Source organism: Alligator sinensis, unplaced genomic scaffold, assembly GCF_000455745.1.
Source record: "Alligator sinensis unplaced genomic scaffold, ASM45574v1 scaffold1771_1, whole genome shotgun sequence".
In the NCBI taxonomy this organism is placed as follows: domain Eukaryota; kingdom Metazoa; phylum Chordata; order Crocodylia; family Alligatoridae; genus Alligator; species Alligator sinensis.
The window spans coordinates 76,041-97,696 of record NW_005842905.1 but is presented as its reverse complement, the minus strand read 5'-3'; the positions used below and the strand labels follow the sequence as shown (position 1 = coordinate 97,696).

Here is a 21,656-nt window from a genome sequence, read left to right as displayed (position 1 = left end):
CTGCTGACTATTCATGTATAGAATCTAATTATTCATGTATAGAATTTAATTAGCAAAAGTTTTGTTCACTATTGTAAACGTTTCTTTTGTTTTCAGGTTTTGAAAGTATTTTAGAAGGGCTTTATGGACCAAGGCTACGAAGAGACCTCAGTTTATTTGAAGGTAAATGACCCAGTTTTCTCTCCAAAATAATTTTCTGAGTGTTTATTGTAATCTGAAATATAAATCCACAGTTGCAAGAACTTTTTCTCTAATGTATTTTTCCTCACTGTTTTCTCACCTCTTCATCCTTGAACATAAACAAGGTCTTATATTAATTAAAAGAAATAACCACATCTTCTTCATAGGAGTGACTGTGTACAGATATTCAGTTTCTACTGGGAGAATCACTGCTCTCCCAGGAGAAACCACAAGTGTACAGATGTTTGGCCTTTCGCTCTGAGAGAAAAATCCTGGTCTGGGAGAAAAATAACCCAGGAATAACCAGGAATAAATGGGAGAATCATACCTGGGAGAATTTCTCCTGGGAAAGCAATGTCTTTACTCATTCTCTTCTGAGAGAAGCCACAGCACACTCCTCCAGCATTCCAGGCTGCCTCCTGCACTTCTTCCTGCCTCTGGGAGACTGTGTCGCTTGAGCTGGACTCCACTGCTCCAACCAGGCAGGGAAAAGAATACCCTGCCTTCACAATCTCCATATTGTGCTGCAGGGAAATGGAGACTGACCCTGAAATGTCTGGGTGAGGCAATCTGACCCAGATAGACTGACCCACTGCTGCCATCTGTCATCAGATAGATTGAGGGAGCCTGAAAAGCACGCTGAGATGAGTGTGCAGGGGTCCCTTGCCTGCACAGCATCATTACTGCAAGCTCTCTGCTCTTCAGGGGCTCAGCATTTGAATGTCTGTGAGGGCATCTCCAGGTAAGTTTTTCTACCAGGAGAATTCTCCCAGATCATTTGAATGTGTATATGTAGCCACTGAGAAATGTCTTGATTAACTAGGTGTCATTGATTGCGTCTGCACATTTTATTAATGCACACTAGTTACTTCGCATTTAGTTTAGTACTTAATGAAGCACTAACTAAATGCACAGTAGCTAGAATTACTGTACAGTAACACCGGCAAATGACTTTTTAGTGACTCTAGTGTGCAGTAGCCTAGTAATACTGTGCAGTAGTATATTGGCATTGTTGGTGCTGTAATGTGCTACTGCATAGTGTTATTAGGCTACTCTGCATTAAGCATGTCATATAGATGCACCCATTAAGTAGCTGGCACAGGAATGATTTCTTTTTCTGTAATATTGGCTAAGGTGTTCACTTTTTTTTTTTTTTTTTTTTTTTTTTTAAAGCAGCTTTTAGAAAAGGAAAGAGAGAGTTAATTTTACTGGTCCTGTTGCTATCAGAATTCCCATATTTTCTCACAAGGCAGCCGCGCCTTGGTTTTGGAAGCCGGAATGTAGCGGGGAAAAGGTGTTTTTCCAGAATGGTCTAGATCTGACTCTTTAATGTAGGGGCCATGGTGAAATATGGCTTCCACCTCTCTCTGGGACAGTGAGCTAGCAGCGGTGGAGTCCAGTGTTAATTGTATGCTACTCAAAAGCTGCTCCCAATTAATTAGTAGCTGTGAAAGGGACTGTGCCCTTGCTTGCTTTCTCAGAAAGAAGGGAAGCATAACCATTTTGAATCATCATAACTCTTCCATCATTCTGCTCCAGCAAAGAAAATCAGATTCCCCACTTAAGACATGCACCATAATTTTGGAGGACTGATTTTTGGGAAAATGGTATGAGAGAGATGTAAGCTAATATACTCATTAGGAATGAAGACTTTATGAACAGCAGTTTAATTTGCATTTTTTTCTTCTTAAACTTCTCATTTTTATGCTAGTTTTTCTTTAGTGTCTGTGTGAATCTGTCTCTTTCGAGTCGTCTTCACTTATGCTGAAATAAGTGCTAACAGTTATGTTTTTCTGTGTTAGTAAATGATGGTACCTGTTAAAAGTCTCTAAGAAACGGAATGTAAGTCTGTGTGAGGTGGTGCTAATTTATGTGAAAAGGAAGGACTAATCGATTTTCATAATTTTATGAAAAAACTGCACTTTTTAATACCATTTAAACCCTCAATTTTTTCCAAGTTTTAGCTTAATTTAGGTTTAATACAATATTATCTACTGTGCTATAAACAAACATAAACCATTTGAAAATATTGAATTTCCTGGTTATTGTGAATCTTTTAAATTTGGGAAAGAAAAGAATGAAAAATGTGCATGCGTAAGTGGGTTTGAAAGCTGAGCAAGCACTCTGGATGTTAATTGGCTGTTTTAGGCTAATAAGCAGGATGTAAATGATATTGTTGTATAATGTTTATAATAATCTACAAAATGATGTGATAGTACCGCTACACTGGTGTGGGCCTCACGCTCCTGCCCAGCTGCTGCTGGCTCCTGTGCGCCCACTCACTCTGTGCCCCTGCCCCAGCCCTGCAGTACAGGCGGGGAGCAGCACGCAGCCCCGACCACGTGCTTGCTTGTGGGGAACGAACTGGTGCTCAGTGCAGGGGAAAAGTGCACCCCCCCCCCCCCCCCACACACACACACACACACACACACACACACACACACACACACACACACACACACACACACACACACACACACACACACACACTTTGCGGCATAGGGCACCAGCCACAGCCGTTCGCAGTCCACGTGGGTCTGCCCTGCCTCTCTGCCACCCACCGTCGCCCCAACGAGAGTAGGCACAGGCAGCCCCATGCTGGCTCTCAGCTGCTGCAGCACAGGGTGCTGGCCGTGGGGGCTGCTTTTCCCCTGTGCTGAGCACCAGCTTGTTCCGTAGAAGCTGCTGCTCAGTGCCACCGGGCAGTGTTTGCTGCAGCTGCCTGCCCAGAGCCCATGCTGTGCTAGGCTGTGGTGCGGCTGCTTAACTGCTGCCTCTGTCCTGCCCAGCGCGGCAGCAGTAGCCATGTGGAACAGCTGGTGTGCAGCACAGAGGTGGCGGTTAAGCAGCCTCACTACAGCCTAGCACAGTGTGAACTCCAGACAGCAGATAGTACCTGGTGGGGGCCGCTTTCCTTCGCACTGAGCAGCAGCAGTAGCAGCTGCCAAGCTTCTGCTGCTGCGGCTCAGTCCCCATGGGTGAGCCTGGAGCTGGCACAGAGCCCAAGCTAGCAGCAGCGGGGGGTTGCAAGCTGATGTTCAGTGCAAGGGGAAAAGCGCCCTCCCGTCCCATGTCCAGTGCCCTATGCTGCAACCACTCAGAGCCCTCGCAGGGCTGCCTGTGCCTGCAGTGGTGATGCGGTGGAAAGGCAGGACAGCCCCCATTGGCTCTGAGTGGCACTACTTTAGAAAAGTATTGGCAGCATGTGTGAATTGTTGAACAATCTCTGAACGTCTTCCCATGAATTCCCTGCCAGGCTTAACCTGCTACTAAAGTAACAGCAACACACACAACATTGAAGAACTTTTACAGCAACTAGCTATATAAACGTTGTATTTATTTATGTAACTGTTTTTTATTTATTTGCAGTAAAATTTTATGGCACCAATTATGGATTATGATCAAATTTCCTAAATATTATACAAACATACAAAAAATAAGATCATACTTTAATTGGTAAATTGGATAACTAAATAGTACTTAAGCAGAATATAGTATCTAAGTCACAAAAAGTGATCCAGAATAACTGTACTTCAGCAGCCACAAAACCCCTTGGGTGCCTACATTCATTTGGTTTCTACATCTTAGGCTATAGAGATGTATAGGCACTAAAGTAGGTTTCTACATATGCAAGTCCCCATGCTAAACAGACAAGTGCTTAAATTCAGTCTAGGATCTAATGTGATTCAAATTGAAGAAAGTGTCTAAATTCCTGGCTCTGGGTTTGATCCAGTAGGAATCTTAAGAGTACTACTAGTAAAAATCAAAAACACTGATTTTTTTAGTACAGAATGCAGTAACTTTCACATGACTGTAAGTGGATGGTTCCATACTTTACACGATAGCCTAGTGTTTCAGGCACCTGAGAGTAGGGATTGGAACCCAGTAGTTTCCCATTCTAGGAGGTCATTACTGGGCTTCAGAGTCAGGCTCTCTGTTGCTTGCTTTCTCTCTGGCTGTATGGATCTATCTTGCTTTTCTGTACAATGGCCCTACTTCAACAGCAAGATTTAAGGATGCTCCATCTAAAACTATTCTGTAGTCCAGGAATGTCAAACTCATCTGATCCAACAGGCCAGATGAGTGGCACAGAATAGGTCCATGGGCTGGATTGAGCCCATGGACCTCTTCACTTTTTTAACTTCAAGAGCAGACTCCCAGCATTAGATTGTAATCACTGTATCTTTTAAGACCTCAGTTTTGCAGGTGCTTGTCTTTAATGAAATGCCAAAGTACTTTGCTGGATAAGTATTTTGCCATATTAAGCCTCTTAAGCAGTAAAATATATTTTATTTTAAATATATCATAACAAATTACACAGCTTTTATGTACTTGTAGTAGGGGAGGGTGGTTGAAAGTCTGAGCTTCCCAGTCATAAGGTATATTTCATTTATTTATTATTTTCAGGATATGCATAAAATAGTAAAATCCATAGTTCCTAAATTTATAAAAAAGAAACACTAGTTTCCTGATCTAGTACATTTCTTGTGTAACTGTTCCATAAATAGTGTTTGTGGTATATAAATGCAGTTACTGAATTCAGAGATATCTGATAGAAACATAAAGCATACTTGGGGAGAAAAAATACAATCTATCATTTTGGTTTTAAAGTGAACAGTTTTTTTATTTGCCAACTGTACATGTAGTCCTGAAGAAAAATATACTTTATGCTTGAACAACATACAGCCCCAGAAACCATCTTATTGAATTGGCAAATTGAGTTAATCAGAAGCATAAAATAGCTACCAAATCAAAAAAGTAGGGAAATCATAACTTTATCTGTGAAAGATACATACTTATCATATGCATAAACCTGGTAGGATCTACTTTTCATCTAAATTGATGAACCCAATAGAGCTCATATTATGCTGCTTAAGACATTCTTCTTATGTCTGTTACTTCAGCAATCTGTTTCTTTGTTATGGTCTTACAGGGGAACTCCCAATCACAACAATAGTTCCACATCATTCTAACTTTGAATAACACTTGAGTGTTATGGTGCTCCATTAAGTAAGGTACTTCAACATTTGCTTAAAAGTAGGCATGGATTAAATACCTTACTGCAGCAGTTCCCAAACTGATGGATTGAACACCACCAGTTTAAAACGATACGACCTAAAGTACCACCAGCAAACTTTTGTCATATAAAGTAATTATAATAAATTTATCGCATACCACTGACAGGTTGTCTGCGTACCACTGGTGGTACCCGTACCACAGATTGGGAACTGCTGCCTTACTGAATTGTGCCTTAATTCTTATTGCCAGTTTTATATTTAGAAACAATACATTTTTGAATACTGTCAAGGCACTAGCTCCTGGAGGGTATCTGACGCTTTTTGCCCAGCAGGTAAGTTTGTGAGGAGGAACCGGATGGGGGGACAGATCGAGGGAGAAAATGTATTTGGGGGACGCGCTTCCCCAGCAGGTAAGTTCCACCCGTCTGGGGCCCCACTCAATTTACCCCGGCTCCTGCCTCTGTGGCACTATCCCTTACCGCAGGGACCTTGATCTAGCCCCCGCCCCTTTCCTCGCCCATGGACTGACCTGCTGGGCTGGCGTGTGCGCATGCATGCATGCGGGCACTCGGCCCCCACCAATCCCAGCCTCGGATTGACTCCAAGATCTACCGATGGATCTAGATCCACTAGTTGGTGACCACTGTCCTATAGCCTTTATACTCCTTCACTTACTATTGGTTGAGCATTTTTATTTTTAACTCCATCAATATATCTAGTGCTCCTTACTTGTTCTCTCTGGATCTTTTTATATCTATTTTTAAAAAGGTTTTTCCTTTTCCTGCTCCCAAACAGCTAGGGCAGCTGTTTAGCCTCAGACTCCAGTAGCAGAACTTTTACTAAGCATATTAATTGAAGTACTTGATACCTGTCATTGGATATGTATCATTCATCTCGTTTTCCTCTCTGTCAGATAGAGGAAAAGCAGTGTGGTGACAGCAATGCTTTTTCTTCTCCGGGCAAAAAGAAAAATCACTTAGGATTTTAGAGGAAGAAAGTTTCATTTTTTGAGGTGCTTGGTATTTTTATTTTCTAGGTCCTTTGGGAGTATTTACATGAATTTAACTTAAAGGACATTTTTTGATACCGTGAACATTATTCTTTAACTGTCTTAGAATCAAAACTTCAGGTCTTCTAAGAAGTTAGAAGGGAGGTCGTGAGAACATCAGGCTTCCTCCTGTGCCTGTTGAGAAACAAATAATCTGTGCAAATTCTCCCAGCTTTGTTCTCGTGGTAGAAAAACTTACCCAGAGATGCCTGAACAGACATTTGAATGCTGAGCCCCTGAAGAGAAGAGAGTTTATAGTAAATCAGCATGGATTTATTAGGGGGAGATCATGTCAGACCAACCTGATTGCCTTTTATGATCAGGTCACAAAGGCCATGGATGCAGGTGTCACGGTGGATGTAGTCTTTCTGGACTTCAGCAAGGCCTTTGACACCGTCTCTCACCCCATCCTAATTAATAAACTGGGCGACTGTGGCATAGATGCCTACACAGTCAGATGGATTGCAGATTGGCTGAAGGGTCGCACTCAGAGGGTGGTGGTGGATGGATCATACTCGACTTGGGGGGAGGTGGGTAGTGGAGTCCCCCAGGGCTCGGTCCTGGGGCCTGCGCTGTTCAACTTCTTCATCAGCGATCTTGATGTTGGGGTGGAAAGCAACCTGTTTAAATTTGCTGATGACACCAAAATTTGGGGGGAGGTGAGCACGCTAGCAGGGAGAGAGATTGCAGAAGGATCTGGATAGGTTACAGGGGTGGGCAAACAGGAACAGGATGTGTTTCAATACGGACAAGTGCAGGGTGCTGCACTTGGGTAGTAGGAACCAGCAGCACACTTATACGATGGGGAACTCCCTACTTGAGAGCACGGAGGCGGAAAGGGATCTTGGTGTCATTATTGACTCCAAGATGAACATGGGCCGACAATGCGAGGTCATGGTTGGCAGGGCTAACCGGACCTTGTCGTGCATCCACAGGTGCATCTCGAGTAGAGCCAGGGAGGTGATCCTCCCCCTCTATGCGACGCTGGTCAGGCCGCAGCTGGAGTATTGTGTCCAGTTCTGTGCGCCCCATTTCAGGAGGGATGTGGACAACATGGAGAGGGTCCAGAGGAGGGCCACCCGCATGATCCGGGGACAACAGGGCAGACCCTACAGTGAGAGACTGCGGGACTTGAACCTATTCAGCCTCCACAAGAGAAGGCTGAGGGGGGACCTGGTGACCGTCTATAAACTCACTAGGGGGAACCAGAAGGGTTTGGGGGAGACGCTGTTTCCCCTAGCCCCTGCTGGCATAACAAGGAATAATGGGCACAAGTTGATGGAGAGGAGGTACAGATTGGACATCCGAAAAAACTACTTCACAGTTAGGGCGGCTAGGAGCTGGAACCAACTTCCAAGGGAGGTGGTGCTGGCCCCTACCCTGGGGATCTTTAAGAAGAGGCTGGATACCTACCTGGCTGGACTCATTTGAGTCTCGTTTTTTGTTTAGGGTTCTTTTGTTGTTCTCCCGCCCCGGTGGGGGGTCGGGCTAGAAGATCTATTAGGTCCCTTCCGACCCTAAAACTATGAAACTATGCTGTGCAGTGAGGGGGCCCTCTGTGCTCACATCTCGGTGTGCTCTGCAGGATCCCTCAGTCTGTCTTGCAACAGATGGCAGCAGTGCACAGGAGAGTCATGATTGGCTGACACACACTGCTCAGGGTCAGCCTATGTCTCTGTGAAGAACAATGTGGGGATTATGAAGGGGATGTGTTCAGCTGGAGCAGTTAAGTCCAGCCCTAGCAACATGCTGTCTCCCAGTAAATGGGGGGGGGGGAAGAGGGGTGGGAGCAAAAACCCTGGAAGGGCTACTCGTAGAAAATATATAGACATTTGCCGCCTCAGAAGAAACTCTCCTGGGAGCAATTTAGCCCTGGTTGTTCCCAGGTTATTTTTCTCCCAGCATGGCCACTTTTGCTTTGAACATTTGTACATTTGCGGTTTCTCCTGGGCAGCAACAACTTTCCAAGTAGAAACTGGATGTTTGCACATGGCCAATACTTACAAAATAGGGGTGCACTGATAAAGACTTTTTTTGGCTAATTATTAACCCGCCATATCGGCCAATACCAATCCAATATTCTATGTGCAGCCTGACAGCTTGGAGAGCAGTTTCCAGCTGGTAAGTCCATGGGGTGGAAGGCATGTAGGAGAGTGAAGGGGCTTGGGCAGGGGACAGATTGAGTCCTCCCATGGGGAGGGAGGGAATGGGGCAGGAGCATGTGCTGCCTGGGTGAGGCAGGGCACAGGACAAAGCTGTGGGTGGCTCATCTGTCAGGGCGGGGGGGGAAGCGGGGTCTGGTTCCTCGCTGCTGGGGGGCATGTGTCCCCTGATTTTGTGTGTGGAGAAAGATTGGGCTGCATGCTGAGGGCTCAGGGCCAGGGGCTATACTGGCCTCTTCCTGGCATGGGGGCTGGTCTGGGCTAGAGCTGCTCTCGGGATGGGCGGGAAGGGGGCAACAGGGTAGACTACAGTTACCCCAAAATTTACTTTGCCCGCAGGGGGGGGGCTGGAACAAGCCGTCCATGGCTCAATCCTGTGCCCCACCCCAGCTGGGCAGTGCCTACGCCAACCCCCCTTTTTCCCCCCCACAGACTTACTGGCTGGACACTGCTTTGCAAGCTGCCAGGCTATATTCCTGTCCGTGTGCATGCTGCAGCTGCGCACATGCATGCACCCTTTATCAGTGACATTATAGGCTACACCAACTAAAAAAGGCCGATTGCCAATAATGTCAGTTTTCCTTTTATCAGTGCTGATCCAATATGGACTAATATATCGGTGCATCTTTAGTATGAAACTACCGTAACAAGGTAATAGAAATAGCAGCAGACCTGAAGAACCAGATGTTCTTTCATGTGTCTGATAAAGAATGGTAGCTGTTTTTAGTTTTGCGCCTACAGATTTGTTTGTCAGCATTCAAGGTCTCAAAGTTTTTCAGTAGAAGCACAGAAACATACCAGATGAGTGAGAGAGCTTATTTCAGGTAATTTCACTAAGGCAAAGGAGAATATGTTGTCCAACATTACTCTTGCACCAATAAAGTGGGTAAGAGAAAAGCTCCTTGGGTTCCTTTTCTCATAAAAAATACAAAAGAGTATAAGCAATGGAAATGTTCAGATTTTTTTGGAAAATCCCGAAGAAAATACCAACTTGTCAGAGAAGTGTAGCAGAGGTAATCTGTCACCTGTGTGAGATTGGAAAATCATTTATTTTGACAGAAGTTTTGGTTAATCTTAGTGGTATTTTCCTGTTTAAGTTTTGATTTGTAGACAGCTGCAAGCCACATAAAGATCTTACATCACACCTAACTGACAAACTACCTCTAAACTTCATTTAGTCCAGGGACTGTCTCCAGTTTCAGTTATATTCAGTAAGACCTGCTATATTCTGAGATCCACAGGCAGAGGAATTTTCCACAGAATCCAAACTTCCATAAAAAAGAGAAATTATCCTGCATGGTTACAGAGAGTTTTAAAATATGAACAGATTATAAATTGATGCGACTTGGGCTTGCAGAGGCTGAAGACATCCTGAAATAATAGCTGCAAATACTAGGAGCAGCTAAATCAACCCATATAAATATTCAGTTAATAAATTTATCCTGTAGTTCCAAACTAGGCCTGTTTATTTTTTTTTTTATTTTTTTTTCTTGTTGTCAAAAGCCCAGTTTGTCAAAATCTTCAATTTACCTCCCTAAGAATTTACCAGTACAAAATTCTGTTATGTATTTTAAGTGTGGGAAATAATAAAACAGACTCGGTGAAATAAAAATAACAAACAACAATATAGTCAGTGCATTATTGCATTAGCTGTATTTATATTTAATTTGGGAGCCTCCACGTTTATGTAAGATTGTGGAATTTATTGTTGGAATACAAGTTTTGTTGAAACTAAGAGGACTTTTTGCAATAGTGCTATAGTGTATATTTGGTGGAACTTGCAATTGTACATATTGTATTGGTGGTTGATCTCCTCTTTGCAGTGGATGCAGTACAGGCACCCATGTTCATTTATTGAGAACTGTCACTTGTTTTTAATGTTACTGACCATGGTATTTTGATGACATGTCTATGGATGTTGGCAGAAATAAATAGTCCTCGCATGACTCCATTAATTTCTGGGATAGATGTGGGGGAACCTGTTCTTCCGTGGGAGCACCCTTGAGAGATTTTATAGGGATCTACTCTGTTGTCCCCTCTGTTCCACATTTTGTATAGATACCTATATAGATATATCGAGATATATCTCATGTCATTAAGAAGATTAGATGGGAAGCTGTTGTTTATAGTGTGTATGGTTATTACTTCATAGACAAAAAACTTTTAGTAATGGGGAGACTTGTGTGCCCCAGTGGCCCTCAAAGCTATGTCTCCTGGAGTCTTACATTCCTGGCATGGTCACCCATGGTGAACAGGCCTGAGGGGAGATTTGAGACGAATCGCAATTCAACCTCAAGTCCTCATGATCCAACCCCAATTTCTTCTTAGTAGAAGATTTCAGGATCTCAGTAGCTATAAAGATAGAAGGAGACTGTGGTAATCAAGGTCTCCTATCATCTAGGGTTTTTTCTTGCCATTGGGCTCTGATCTCCACCTTGTCAGAATCATGCGATTGCTGTTTCACTGCAACAGCTTCCTCAGTTCACTCACAGACTTCTACAACACGAAACAATGTGCTCTCCAACCTCCATAAGCCCTGTAATGATGGACCAATGATGACGGAGACGGGACTAGTGAATCCAGCAGTCTCCAACCATGAATCTGCATGTAGGCAGCAGTAGCCCAATGGTTAAACTGCACCTGGGTTGAGACAGAGGTGCAGTTTGGCAGCTGCTACCCTGACTGAGCAGTCCTATCCAGAGGGTAATAATCAATGGCTCGATGTCTAGTTGGCAGCCGGTATCAAGTGGAGTGCCCCAGGGGGTGGTTCTGGGGCCGGGTTTGTTCAGCCTCTTCATTAGTGGCTTGGAAGATGGCACAGAGTACACCCTCACAAGTTTGCAGATGACGCCAAGCTGGGGGGAGTAATAGATGCACTGGAGGGTAGGGCTAGGATTTGGAGTAACCAAGACAAATTGGAGGATTAGGCAAAAAGAAATCTCATGAGGTTCAACCAGGACAAGTGCAAAATCCTGCACTTAGGAGAGAACAATCCAATGGACCAGTACAGGCTGGGGGGTGACTGGCTGGCAGCACCTCTGCAGAAAAGGACCTGTGGGTTACAGTGGACAGTAAGCTGAATATAAGTCAGCAGTGTTCCCTTGTTGCCAAGAAGGCTAACAGCATACTGGGCTGCATTGATAGGTGTGTTGCCAGCAGGTCAAGGGAAGTGATTATTCCCCTCTATGTGGCACTAGTGAGGCCACATCTGTAGTACTGTGTTCAGTTTTGGGCTACCACACTACAGAAAAGATGTGGACAAATTGGAGAGAGTCCAGGAAAGGGCAGCAAAAACTGTAAGGGGCTATGGCACATGACTTATGAGGAAAGACTGAGGGAACTGAGGAGAAGCTGATGGAACTGGGCTTATTTAGCCTTGAGAAGGGATTCAGTAGCAGCCTTTGCTACTATTAATAGCAACCCTTGAAGGTGGGTTTGAAAGAGAATGGAGCTAGACTGTTCTCAGTGGTAGCAGATGACAGAACAGGGAGCAATCATCTCAAGTTGCAGCAAGGGAACTTTAGGAAGAATTTTCTCACTAGGAGGTTAGTAAAACACTGGAACAGGTTACCAGGGAGGTGGTGGAATCTCCATCCTTGGATGTTTTTAAGACCCGGCTAGATGAAGCTTTGGCTAGGATGATCTAGTTGGGACTGGTCCTGCCTTGAGCAGGGTGTTGAACTAGATGACCCCCTGAGGTTCCTTCAAACCCTAATTTTCTACAGTGCTAATCGGAATCTCCTCTGCTCACCCTACATGGGGAGGAGCTAGAAAAGGTGCCCTAAATCTAGGCTCTATTCCTGGCTGAATAACCATGTCCTGCAGGATTACTCTCTGTGACCAAAAAACTGCTGTCATCTTCAGGGGAACTAGTGAAATACAGCATTGACATTACAGCTCTGGATGAGACGAGAGGACTGGATGAGGTTCAACTGAGGGAGGGAGGTGGAGGCTACACCTTCTGGAAGGGAAACTGGCCCAGGATAGATGTGTTCAGTGCCTGCTTCATCATCAAGAATCGGCTTGTCAGTCAAGTTAAGGCACTCCCTGTGGGCGTTAACAAACATGACCTTTTGTCTTAAGTTGAGCAACAACCAGTACACCACTATCGTCAGCACATATATGCTCCAAAGCTTGATGCTGATGATGATGTCAAAGAACAGTTCTACTCCAACCTTGAACATGTTTTGTCTAATACTTGCAAGGAGGACAAGATCATTCATCTTAGTGACTTCAGCGCCAGAATTGGACATGACCAGGAACTCTGGAGTGGCACCAATGTGAAAGAAGGAGAGGGAAAGCTAGCTCCAAAGGCATCCTTCTGAACAAATGCAGGGAGCCACAGTCTTGTCATCATGAATGCCATCTTCAGACAGAGTGACAAATACAAGGACACATGGAGATGCTCACCCTAAGCACTGGAACTTCCTCAACTGTGTCATTGTTAGAGCCTGTGATCAAATGGATGTGTCATGCAAGCCATGTGAGGAACCGATGATTGCTGGACAAATCACTGTTTTGTCAGATCCAGCCTGAACATCTAGCTTGCTCTGAAACACTGAAAACAGGCAGAAGCAGTGTAAAGGACTCTCAACACCAAATCTCTTCAAGACCCAAAGGTGGTTAAGGGTCTCCAGCAATGTCTCCGTGGAAAGCTCTCTGCCCTGCCCACAAATGAAGGCAACACCGAGGAGCTTTTAAAGGGGTTTAAAACTGCCACTTTATATGGCCTGTGCTGAATCTATTGGCTATACCACCTGTTGTCACCAAGACTGGTTTGATGAAAGCAAGGCGGAGCTCCAAGACTTCCTCAGGTGCAAGAGAATCTCATTCTGCTTGGCAAGATGACACCTTATCTCAGCAGAAGAAGGAGGTGTACCAGCTCCTCAAAACTGAAGCTTAAAGGAGAATCTGGGAGATCAGAAATCAGTGGTGGCAAGATAAAGCCAAGGAGATTCAGTTCTATACTGACAAACATGACATGCATAGCTTCTCCCAGGCAGTTAAACCATTTATAGCCCAACTTCTCATGGTCCTACTTTCCTATGGTTGCAAGATGGCTCAACACTCAAAGATGGTGAGTCTATCCAAGCTAGATAAAAAGAGTACCTTGAGGCACTCCTGAACTGTGAATTGATTGGCAGATGCCACCTTTGGAGTCCATCTGCCAGCACCCTGAAAAGGGGATCCCTCCCCAATATTCCTGGTGTGCCATCAGGGAAACCAAGAACAACAATTTCCTGGACCAGATGGCATACCTGTGGAAATCTGCAAGGCTGGAGGTGAGGAACTAGTACTGAGACTCCTTGAACTTTTTATTCTCTGAATTTGGAACAATGAAGAGATCTCTGAGGACATGAGGGATGCCAACATCATGACTGTTGTCAAGAAAGGAGCTAAGTCTGTGTGTGGGAACTATCAAGGTATCACCTGCCTTTCCAAGGCAGGAAAAATCCTTGCCCACATCAGCCTGAACTGTCTTCTAACTCTTGCTGAGGAAGTCCTGCCGGAATCTCAGTGGGACAACTGACATGATCGTTGTTGTCCACCAATTCCAAGAAGTGTTGGGAACAACATCAGGACTCGTGTATGGGCTTCATTGACCTCACTAAGGCCTTTGATTCCATCAGTCCCGGAGCCTTGTGGAAAGTACTAGCCAGACTTGTATGTGCTGAAAACCACATCAAGGTTCTGAGTTTTCTTTACAACCAGGTAACAGTGACTGTCCTATGTAGTGGATTGGAGACGGATCTACTTGCCATCCAAACTGAGGTCAAGCATGGATGTGTCATCACCCCAACTCTGTTTTTTGGTTTTGACAGTCATCTTGGCTCTTAGGGACCACTTTTCTTCTTGACATAGAATACTAAACAGATGGAGGTCTTTTCAATCTAGGATGGTTTTGGTTAAAGACGGCCATCCTTGACCTTAAGTATGCTGATGACTGCACCATCCTTGCACACAATGGGGAAAGCCTCCAAGACATGCTTCATGTTTTTGGAGAAGCCTACCAAATTTAGACGAAAGTGCTCTGTCACCTCACCCTGAGCCATGAATATGACCCCAGTTCCCATGTTACTATTAAGGGAAAGATCCTGGAGGTAGTCGAGCGTTGCCCCTACCTCAGTAGCCACCTCTCAGAGAGTGAATGCTGATTGAAGAGATCCAACATATAATCCCATACACAAGTGCCTTTCTTGGGAAATTATGTTGGCATGTCTTTATGTATCATGATCTTTATTTACCAAGATCCAGGTCTACAATGCTGTCATCATTCCTTCTCTCCTCTACAGATGTGAAATATGGGTGATCTGTTGTCATCTCAAGAGCTGGAAGGGTATCACCCACAATGCCTCCGGAATTTCCTCCACATCAAATGGGAAGATGGACAGACAAACGCCAACATCTTTGCTGAAACCAATGTTACCTGCATTGAGTTGGTGATCCTCAAGCCCCAGCTTCTCTGGGCCAGACATTGTGTGCAGATGCCCAATTCTCGACTCCAAAAACAAGTCCACTATTCCCAGCCTAGTAATGGCTTGAGGTCTTGGGGTGGCCAGAAGAAAATCCTACAAGGACACATTGAAGGCATACCGCCAGAAAACAGATGCTGACATCAAGAGCTGCGGGGAGCTGGCTGTTGACCATCTCCAATGGTGCCACAACCTCAACCAAGCAGCAGTCCATTTTGAAGATAAGGGTCTTGCCCTCAAAGCAGAGAAGAGAATGGAGGCAGGAATAAGAGAGAAATCCTAGCCTACAGACTACTTACTCTCCCCTGTGGAAAGATCTGCAACGCCTGCAGATAAGTCTGTGGCTCAAGGATTGGACTCTTAAGTAACCTCAGGACCCATCAATGAGCTCTGGTAGAGGTCATCCTTGAATCAAGCGATTGCTGGCAATGAAGATGGAAATTACATTCAGAAGTATCTGGGGCATATATGAGAGCTAGCTGAGTTAGGCTCAACACAGATAATGCAAATATCAGAGAGAAACAACCAGGAAAAATGGCAGTGATTATAAAAGCTGCGTTATTGTTCACGTTTCTCTATAACTTGTGTAAGTTTACAACCTGAAGGTATTGTTGGAGTTCCACTTATTCCGGAATGTGTCACTGAGTTGTTACAAAGAATGTGTTAACATTTATTTTGAGATTCTCTTCCCCCCCCCCCCCCCCTAACTTTCAAAAAACAGGCTTTGCTGTGGGTATATCCAAGCCTTCTGTCACTCTGGTTTGGATTAGTGCAATGTAAACAAACTACCTAGGGTAGATAAACAATTTGGAAACTGCAAACTGAAATTTGGTAGATAAATTGTATTTCCGTTGTTTGTACTAATTACTAGTACATTTCTAGGTGAAGTTTTAAAATATTGGTTTTAATTTTAAAATAATTTTTATGCCCGAGAGCCGTTGTCACAAATTAAGCACCACGCTGTCCCTAAGTGCTACTCTGATCCCCTGCTCTGTTGTCTGGTCTTCCTTCTACCTTATCTGTTGCTCTTCTTTTCTGCTCCCTGCCCTATCTGCCATATGTCAAACACAGAGGCTGGCTTTGCCACTTCTGGCACATATGTAGTTTGTTGGCCATGCTTGCTCTAAACTGACTCCAGCTAAGTTTCCTGGTTTAAATGAGAGCCTGCTGGAAGTAGAACATTGAGATCCTGAATTCTGGAATACATTCGGAACCCTGCCCACCTCCCCCAAACACGTACACACACACACGCGTGCCTAGCTTTGTTAAATTAATTCTAAAAAATTTCAAAAAACAGTTGCATGAATTTGTTCATAAACTTCAGGAATTGGCATATTTGTGTGAAATGAAATCACATTAGAACCTTTGTTAACAATGTAGTTGAATCGGCCCTTTCATTTCCAGTGGAAAGTGACAGAGCTCCCTTTCCAACAACATTTGACTTGTATTTTTCCCTGTCTGCTGCAGTGTTGAGCAGTTCATATTGTATTAGAATTACAAGTATGATCTATAAATGCAGACTTCCTGTAGAAATTGACTGGCTGTGATTTGTGAACAGTCTATTTAATTGAACTAGTATTTAAAACAGCTTATTTTAAAGTGTGATCAAGGGTAACATGGGTTCAGCACTGTTTCAGCAATTGTCAGATAAGTTTATTAATGGTTCCTAAAATTATATCAGTAGATTGTCTTTGTCTGTACTTAAAGCATAAGCATTTTCACTAGAGATTAAGTTAAACTGATTGTTTCCAATTATTTTCAGCAATAAGGTTTTTCCATTTGGTGAACAATAAGAATAAAATCTAAGGGCACCTATACACGTGCAGAGAGTAATTATCATGCTCCAGCAGACTCCAGTGTCACATGTATCAGCATCCCCGCGCTGAAAAATGTCAGCGAGGGTGCTGAAAAATTACTCCGGGTGCATTTAATTAGAGCTGCTCTTGGAGCTGCTGTAATTAAAGCGTCCTCCACCACCCTAGGCTTCCAGAGCATGTCTATAAATGCCCTAAGAGTCTAATTAAACAATAAGATAATATTCGTGTAAACTGTCACTCGGGTGACCCAAAGAGCACTGCGAAATAAATATGCCCCTACTCAATGCCAGGTTGTGTTTGAATAGTGTGGACATAAATGGGCAGGGTTTATTTTTCAGCAGTGCTCTTGATCTTGGCAAGGGGCTGGTATAGGTATATATACTGGACCTGGTATAGCTATATGCAACATCATGTTCTGAATTTAACCAGGTATTAATATAACACAATTCCTACAGCAGAGTAGTGCATTCATTGTTAAATTACTCTTTTTATATATTTATTAAGGTTCAGAATTCTTATCAGCCAATCAGTTCACTTCATTTTTTCCCAGTTCAGTTTTTTCACATGGCCAACGGTGAACCTCCAGCAAAAGTGCTGGTTTTATACATATAGTTCATTTTTTCAGCTTTCTAGCACTATTATTTTCTGTCATTGTTCTTATTCTAGCTTTGAAAGAAATTCTTTTGGGAGGAAAATTGTTTCAAGAGATGAATAATAGGGCATTGATCCTTTCACTACTTTGGTGGTGGTATAAATCCTGCCAAAGCAGTGACTGAAATTTGCTCTGATCTACTAGCTAGCAGTTGAGTAGCCTATGTGAAATTAATTAAATCTTTGTGCATTTCTCTCCAGAGAAAATCACAACTACAGTTGACTATGTAAGATGTCTCTGTATGCAATGGCATCAAGCAGGGCAATAAATGAATTGTCATAGATATAAAGTTTGCCATCCAATTTCTAGATATGATTCTGTTAGGATTGAGACATGTAGGTAGTGCAGTACTGGGAAACTTGCATGACTTAATTTGTATTTGATTTGTGGATAGAAGAATTCAGCTTCCAGGTTTGATATTCTGTCAGTTTTTCAAAGGTAATTTATTTTCACAGGAAATGTATATATTTTCACAGGTATTGCTTTTGTGATTATGTGGCTAGACTATGGCATTACTTCTGTAATTATGGTGTACAATGTGTTTTTTATATATATATATATATATATATATATATAGAGAGAGAGGTAGTTAGGCATGTTAAATGGAATTAGATAAAACGTAGTACAGCAACTGCCTGTGGGCAAATGGCAAAGAGATTGTCTTAGTATTAACCAGGCCTCCAAGCTCATTTGCTATGTTTGAGAACTATTATAGGGTCTTTAATTGGATGATCACCATATCAAGTTTTACCTTTACATTAAAGGATGAAACCTCCAAACTCCCTACCTTGACAATCAGCTTTTGGGTGAGCCAAGAGACCTGACTTGAGAATAGAACTGATAATCTTCAGATCTTGAACCTTGAATGATACCTATTAAACTAGTCTAATCAATACAGGTTAGATTAGAAATCCAGCCTTTTAGTAGTCAGTTGTAGGAAGCACAGTTTGTTCTCTTTTTAACATCCATTTTTGCTTGTCTTTTTAAATGCTTTTATTTTATTTTATTTTTTTTAAGACTGTGAGCCAGAAGAGTTGACTGACTGGTCTATGGATGAGAAATGTTCCTTTTGTAATTTACACAAAGAAACAGTCAGTGTAAGTATGAATGTAATATGAAGCATGTAAATTATTCTTTTTTCAAATGTTAAAACTGAAAGTAGAATTGGAGGTTTCCCTAGTGGGTTCACATTGTTGATTTTTATACTAGAAAACAAATGTTTTGAGTAGGGGAAAGGAAGGAATTTTAGCTTTAAAACACAAGTCTTTTATTGCATTTGTTACATTCTTGCTGTTTGTTAATCTCATGATTTCCTAAAACCAGCTACAACCTTTATTGAGATCTGTTGCTGTCTTGCATTTTCTAGGATCGTACACCAATTATTGGTTCTTCACAGTCAACACCTACAGAGGAACTGTCATCTCAGGGCCAGTCCAACACTGATAAGATTGAATGCCAAGCAGAAAATTATCTAAATGCACTCTTTCGAAAGAAAGGTAATAGAGTCTTGCCTTTCACGTTAAATTCTGCAGTAAAAGTTTGGAAAAATCAAGTGATTCGGGGATAATCTTTCAGTCCCAAGTTATTTTTATTACTTCAAGTATGAATCCTTAGCATTTTCTCATCTATCTTTTTTTTTCCCTGTTTCCCTTTCTTATTTTAGGTGGAGCAGATGACATGCTGCTTCTCCTTTCTTTCCTTTCTGCCATTACTTTCACTCCTGTTGCATTCAATACTGAACTCTCCTATTTTTTCCATTTTTCTCTCACCTATCTAACTTCAACCTTTGCTCCCTAGAAATCTGAAACATTTAAACATTTCTGCTTGTAAGATGATTTTATTACTGTTTTATTTTCCCAAGAAAATAGTTTTAGGGTAAAGTGGATGTTTTAACATATTAGTAATCAGAGGTAGATTGTTTTAACTTGAAGTCACTACTTTAAATCCATCCAAATGAGTGATTGAAACTTGTTTTCATTTTATAGCCTTCAGTAATTCTACACTTTCAGTCCATGACTACTTACACCTATTGGTCTTTTGCAATTGCTGTGGTATATAGAATGAATAACAACGTGAATAGCCTTTTTTCTATGATTACTTGATGATCGACTTGTCACGGATGAGTGTTGGCTAGCCCATCAAGGGACAGGCTATTATGTGATTACAGTAAAAAAATTGGCAAATATTCCATGAATCCAAGAATGCTCTTGTGTAGGTGGTGGCCTACCTTTTTTTTATTGTATCATAGTGTTTTCTGTTAGCAAGAGTAGGAGTGAGAGTTCCTTGCCCATCCGTCCGGTAGGAGTCAGAACACACACATGCTGCATTTAGGAGCATATGGCAAAGATAGACTATTGCAGCTGAACAGCAAGAAAGGGCAACTGGTTTGCATCATCTGCTTTTCCCTTCACATTCTCCTTCTAATTTTGCTTCACAAAGCACAGATTTTTTTTTTTTTAATGAAGATGCGAGTAAAATGAAGTTAGTCCCATTACTACATGATTCAATAGCAATTTTCCTGCCCTGTGGGCATAACCTACATGAGATTGTTTACTGCATGGCTAGCCCTGCACTGAAGCACCCTCATGTTCTAATCAGCCCCTCTGCAGCATGTTTTACTGAGGGAGCAGCCCCAGGCTGGCAGGCTGACTTTTGGGGGTCCCTACCAGCCAAGGCTATTCTGACCCAGCTCATAGTGCTGTGGTCCCAGGTACACGTTCAGATGGCAGTGAACTCCAAAGTTTATTGCTCCCAGGCTCACATTCAAATGGCATGCCTGGGAGCAATAAACTGAAGCAACAAACGCCGAAGTTTGCCTCACATTAATTACATGTGTGTTTCAGTATCAAGAAAACCTACTCTTGTGAAAGCTTTCAGAAGTTCATCAAATGAGTACTGAAAGATTTTGGGTGACCGGAAAAATGATCTTGATCATATTTTTGCTAGACGCATTTATGCCAACAATATACCATGTCATATAGTTGAAAAAGCTTATGTGCTAGATTTTTTTTTTTTTCAAAAACTACATTCAATTTACAAAGTTCCAAGAAGAGAATCACTTGAGGGAAATCTTCTGAATGCTGAAGTGGAAGATGTGAAAAAGTGTTGATGTTCTTACTGCACAAGCTCCTCTTGTGTCTTTAGTATCTGATGGTATAAATATTCACAGTGATGGTGTCATCAACTTTGTTCACAAATCCAAAATATTTTACACATTTCAGTGCACAACTGAGCATCACCACACAGCCCAATATATGGTTGACCAGTTTAAAAATATCGTCAATAATTTGGCTCTATAGAAGGTTGAGTCATTATAGACTCCAAGATGAACATGGTCCGCCAATGTGGGGATGCAGTCAGGAAGGCTAACTGCACCTTGGCCAGATGCATCACGAGCAGGTCCTCTGTGGGGTGATCCTCCCCCTCCTATATGATGATGGTCAGGCCACAGTTGGAGTACTGCGTCCAGTTCCGGGTGCCACACTTCAGGAGGAATGTGGACAACATCAAGAGGGTCCAGAGGAGGGCCACTCGCATGATCAGGGGGCAGCAGGGCAGGCCCTACAACGAGAGGCTACGAGACCTGAACCTGTTCAGCCTCCACAAGAGAAGGCTGAGAGGGGATCTTGTGGCCGTCTGTAAACTGGCCAAGGGATACCAGCAGGCACTGGGTTCTCCTGAGCACTACTGGGAGTAACAAGGAACAACAACCATAAGTTGACAGAGTAGAGTCAGGCTAGATATTAGGAGGCACTACTTCACAGTCAGGGCAGCTAGGATCTGGAACCAACTTCCAAGGGAAGTGGTCCTCGCTCCTACCCTGGGGGTATTTAAAAGGAAGCTAGATAGACACCTTGCCGGGGTCATTTGACCCCAGCATTCTTTCCTGCCCATGGCAGGCGGTCAGACATAATGATCTGCTCGGGTCCCTTTCAACCCTACCAACTATGAAAAGAGGCAAGGGGGGAAACTGCTCTGATATTGACATCTATAGCTGACCAGTGACTTATTTTTCCCTGAGTTCCCTTCCAATCACAGTGCTGTGGGGGAGGGATGTAGAACCAACATATAAGGCTGTGTGTGAAGTGATCTGTTTCGGCACCTTTTGTGAGCTGTCTGTCTGTCTTGCAGCAGCATCTGAAAGGTTCTGGCTTTGTAGCATTAGCTAGTTTATTGCTAACAAGTTGTATACAATCCTTTCCTACTTATCCTTGCCTACCATCCCTATTGTTATCCCTTTCAACTTATTCTTCCCCCAAACTCCTCTTATTTGTTCTTGTTAGTCTGTCTTTTTTTTTTTTTTTTT

General features: G+C 43.0%; 1 protein-coding gene across 1 annotated transcript in view; it reads left to right on the top strand.

Moving 5' to 3' along the window:
* Window positions 1-21,656, top strand: part of LCORL (ligand dependent nuclear receptor corepressor like) — a 143,704-nt gene that overhangs the window by 59,447 nt on the left and 62,601 nt on the right. Inside the window, exons 3-5 of the mRNA XM_025192219.1 lie at window positions 97-162; window positions 18,368-18,447; window positions 18,717-18,846. Of these exons, the coding sequence (XP_025048004.1) occupies window positions 97-162; window positions 18,368-18,447; window positions 18,717-18,846 (276 nt within the window). The remainder of the gene's footprint in view (window positions 1-96; window positions 163-18,367; window positions 18,448-18,716; window positions 18,847-21,656) is intronic.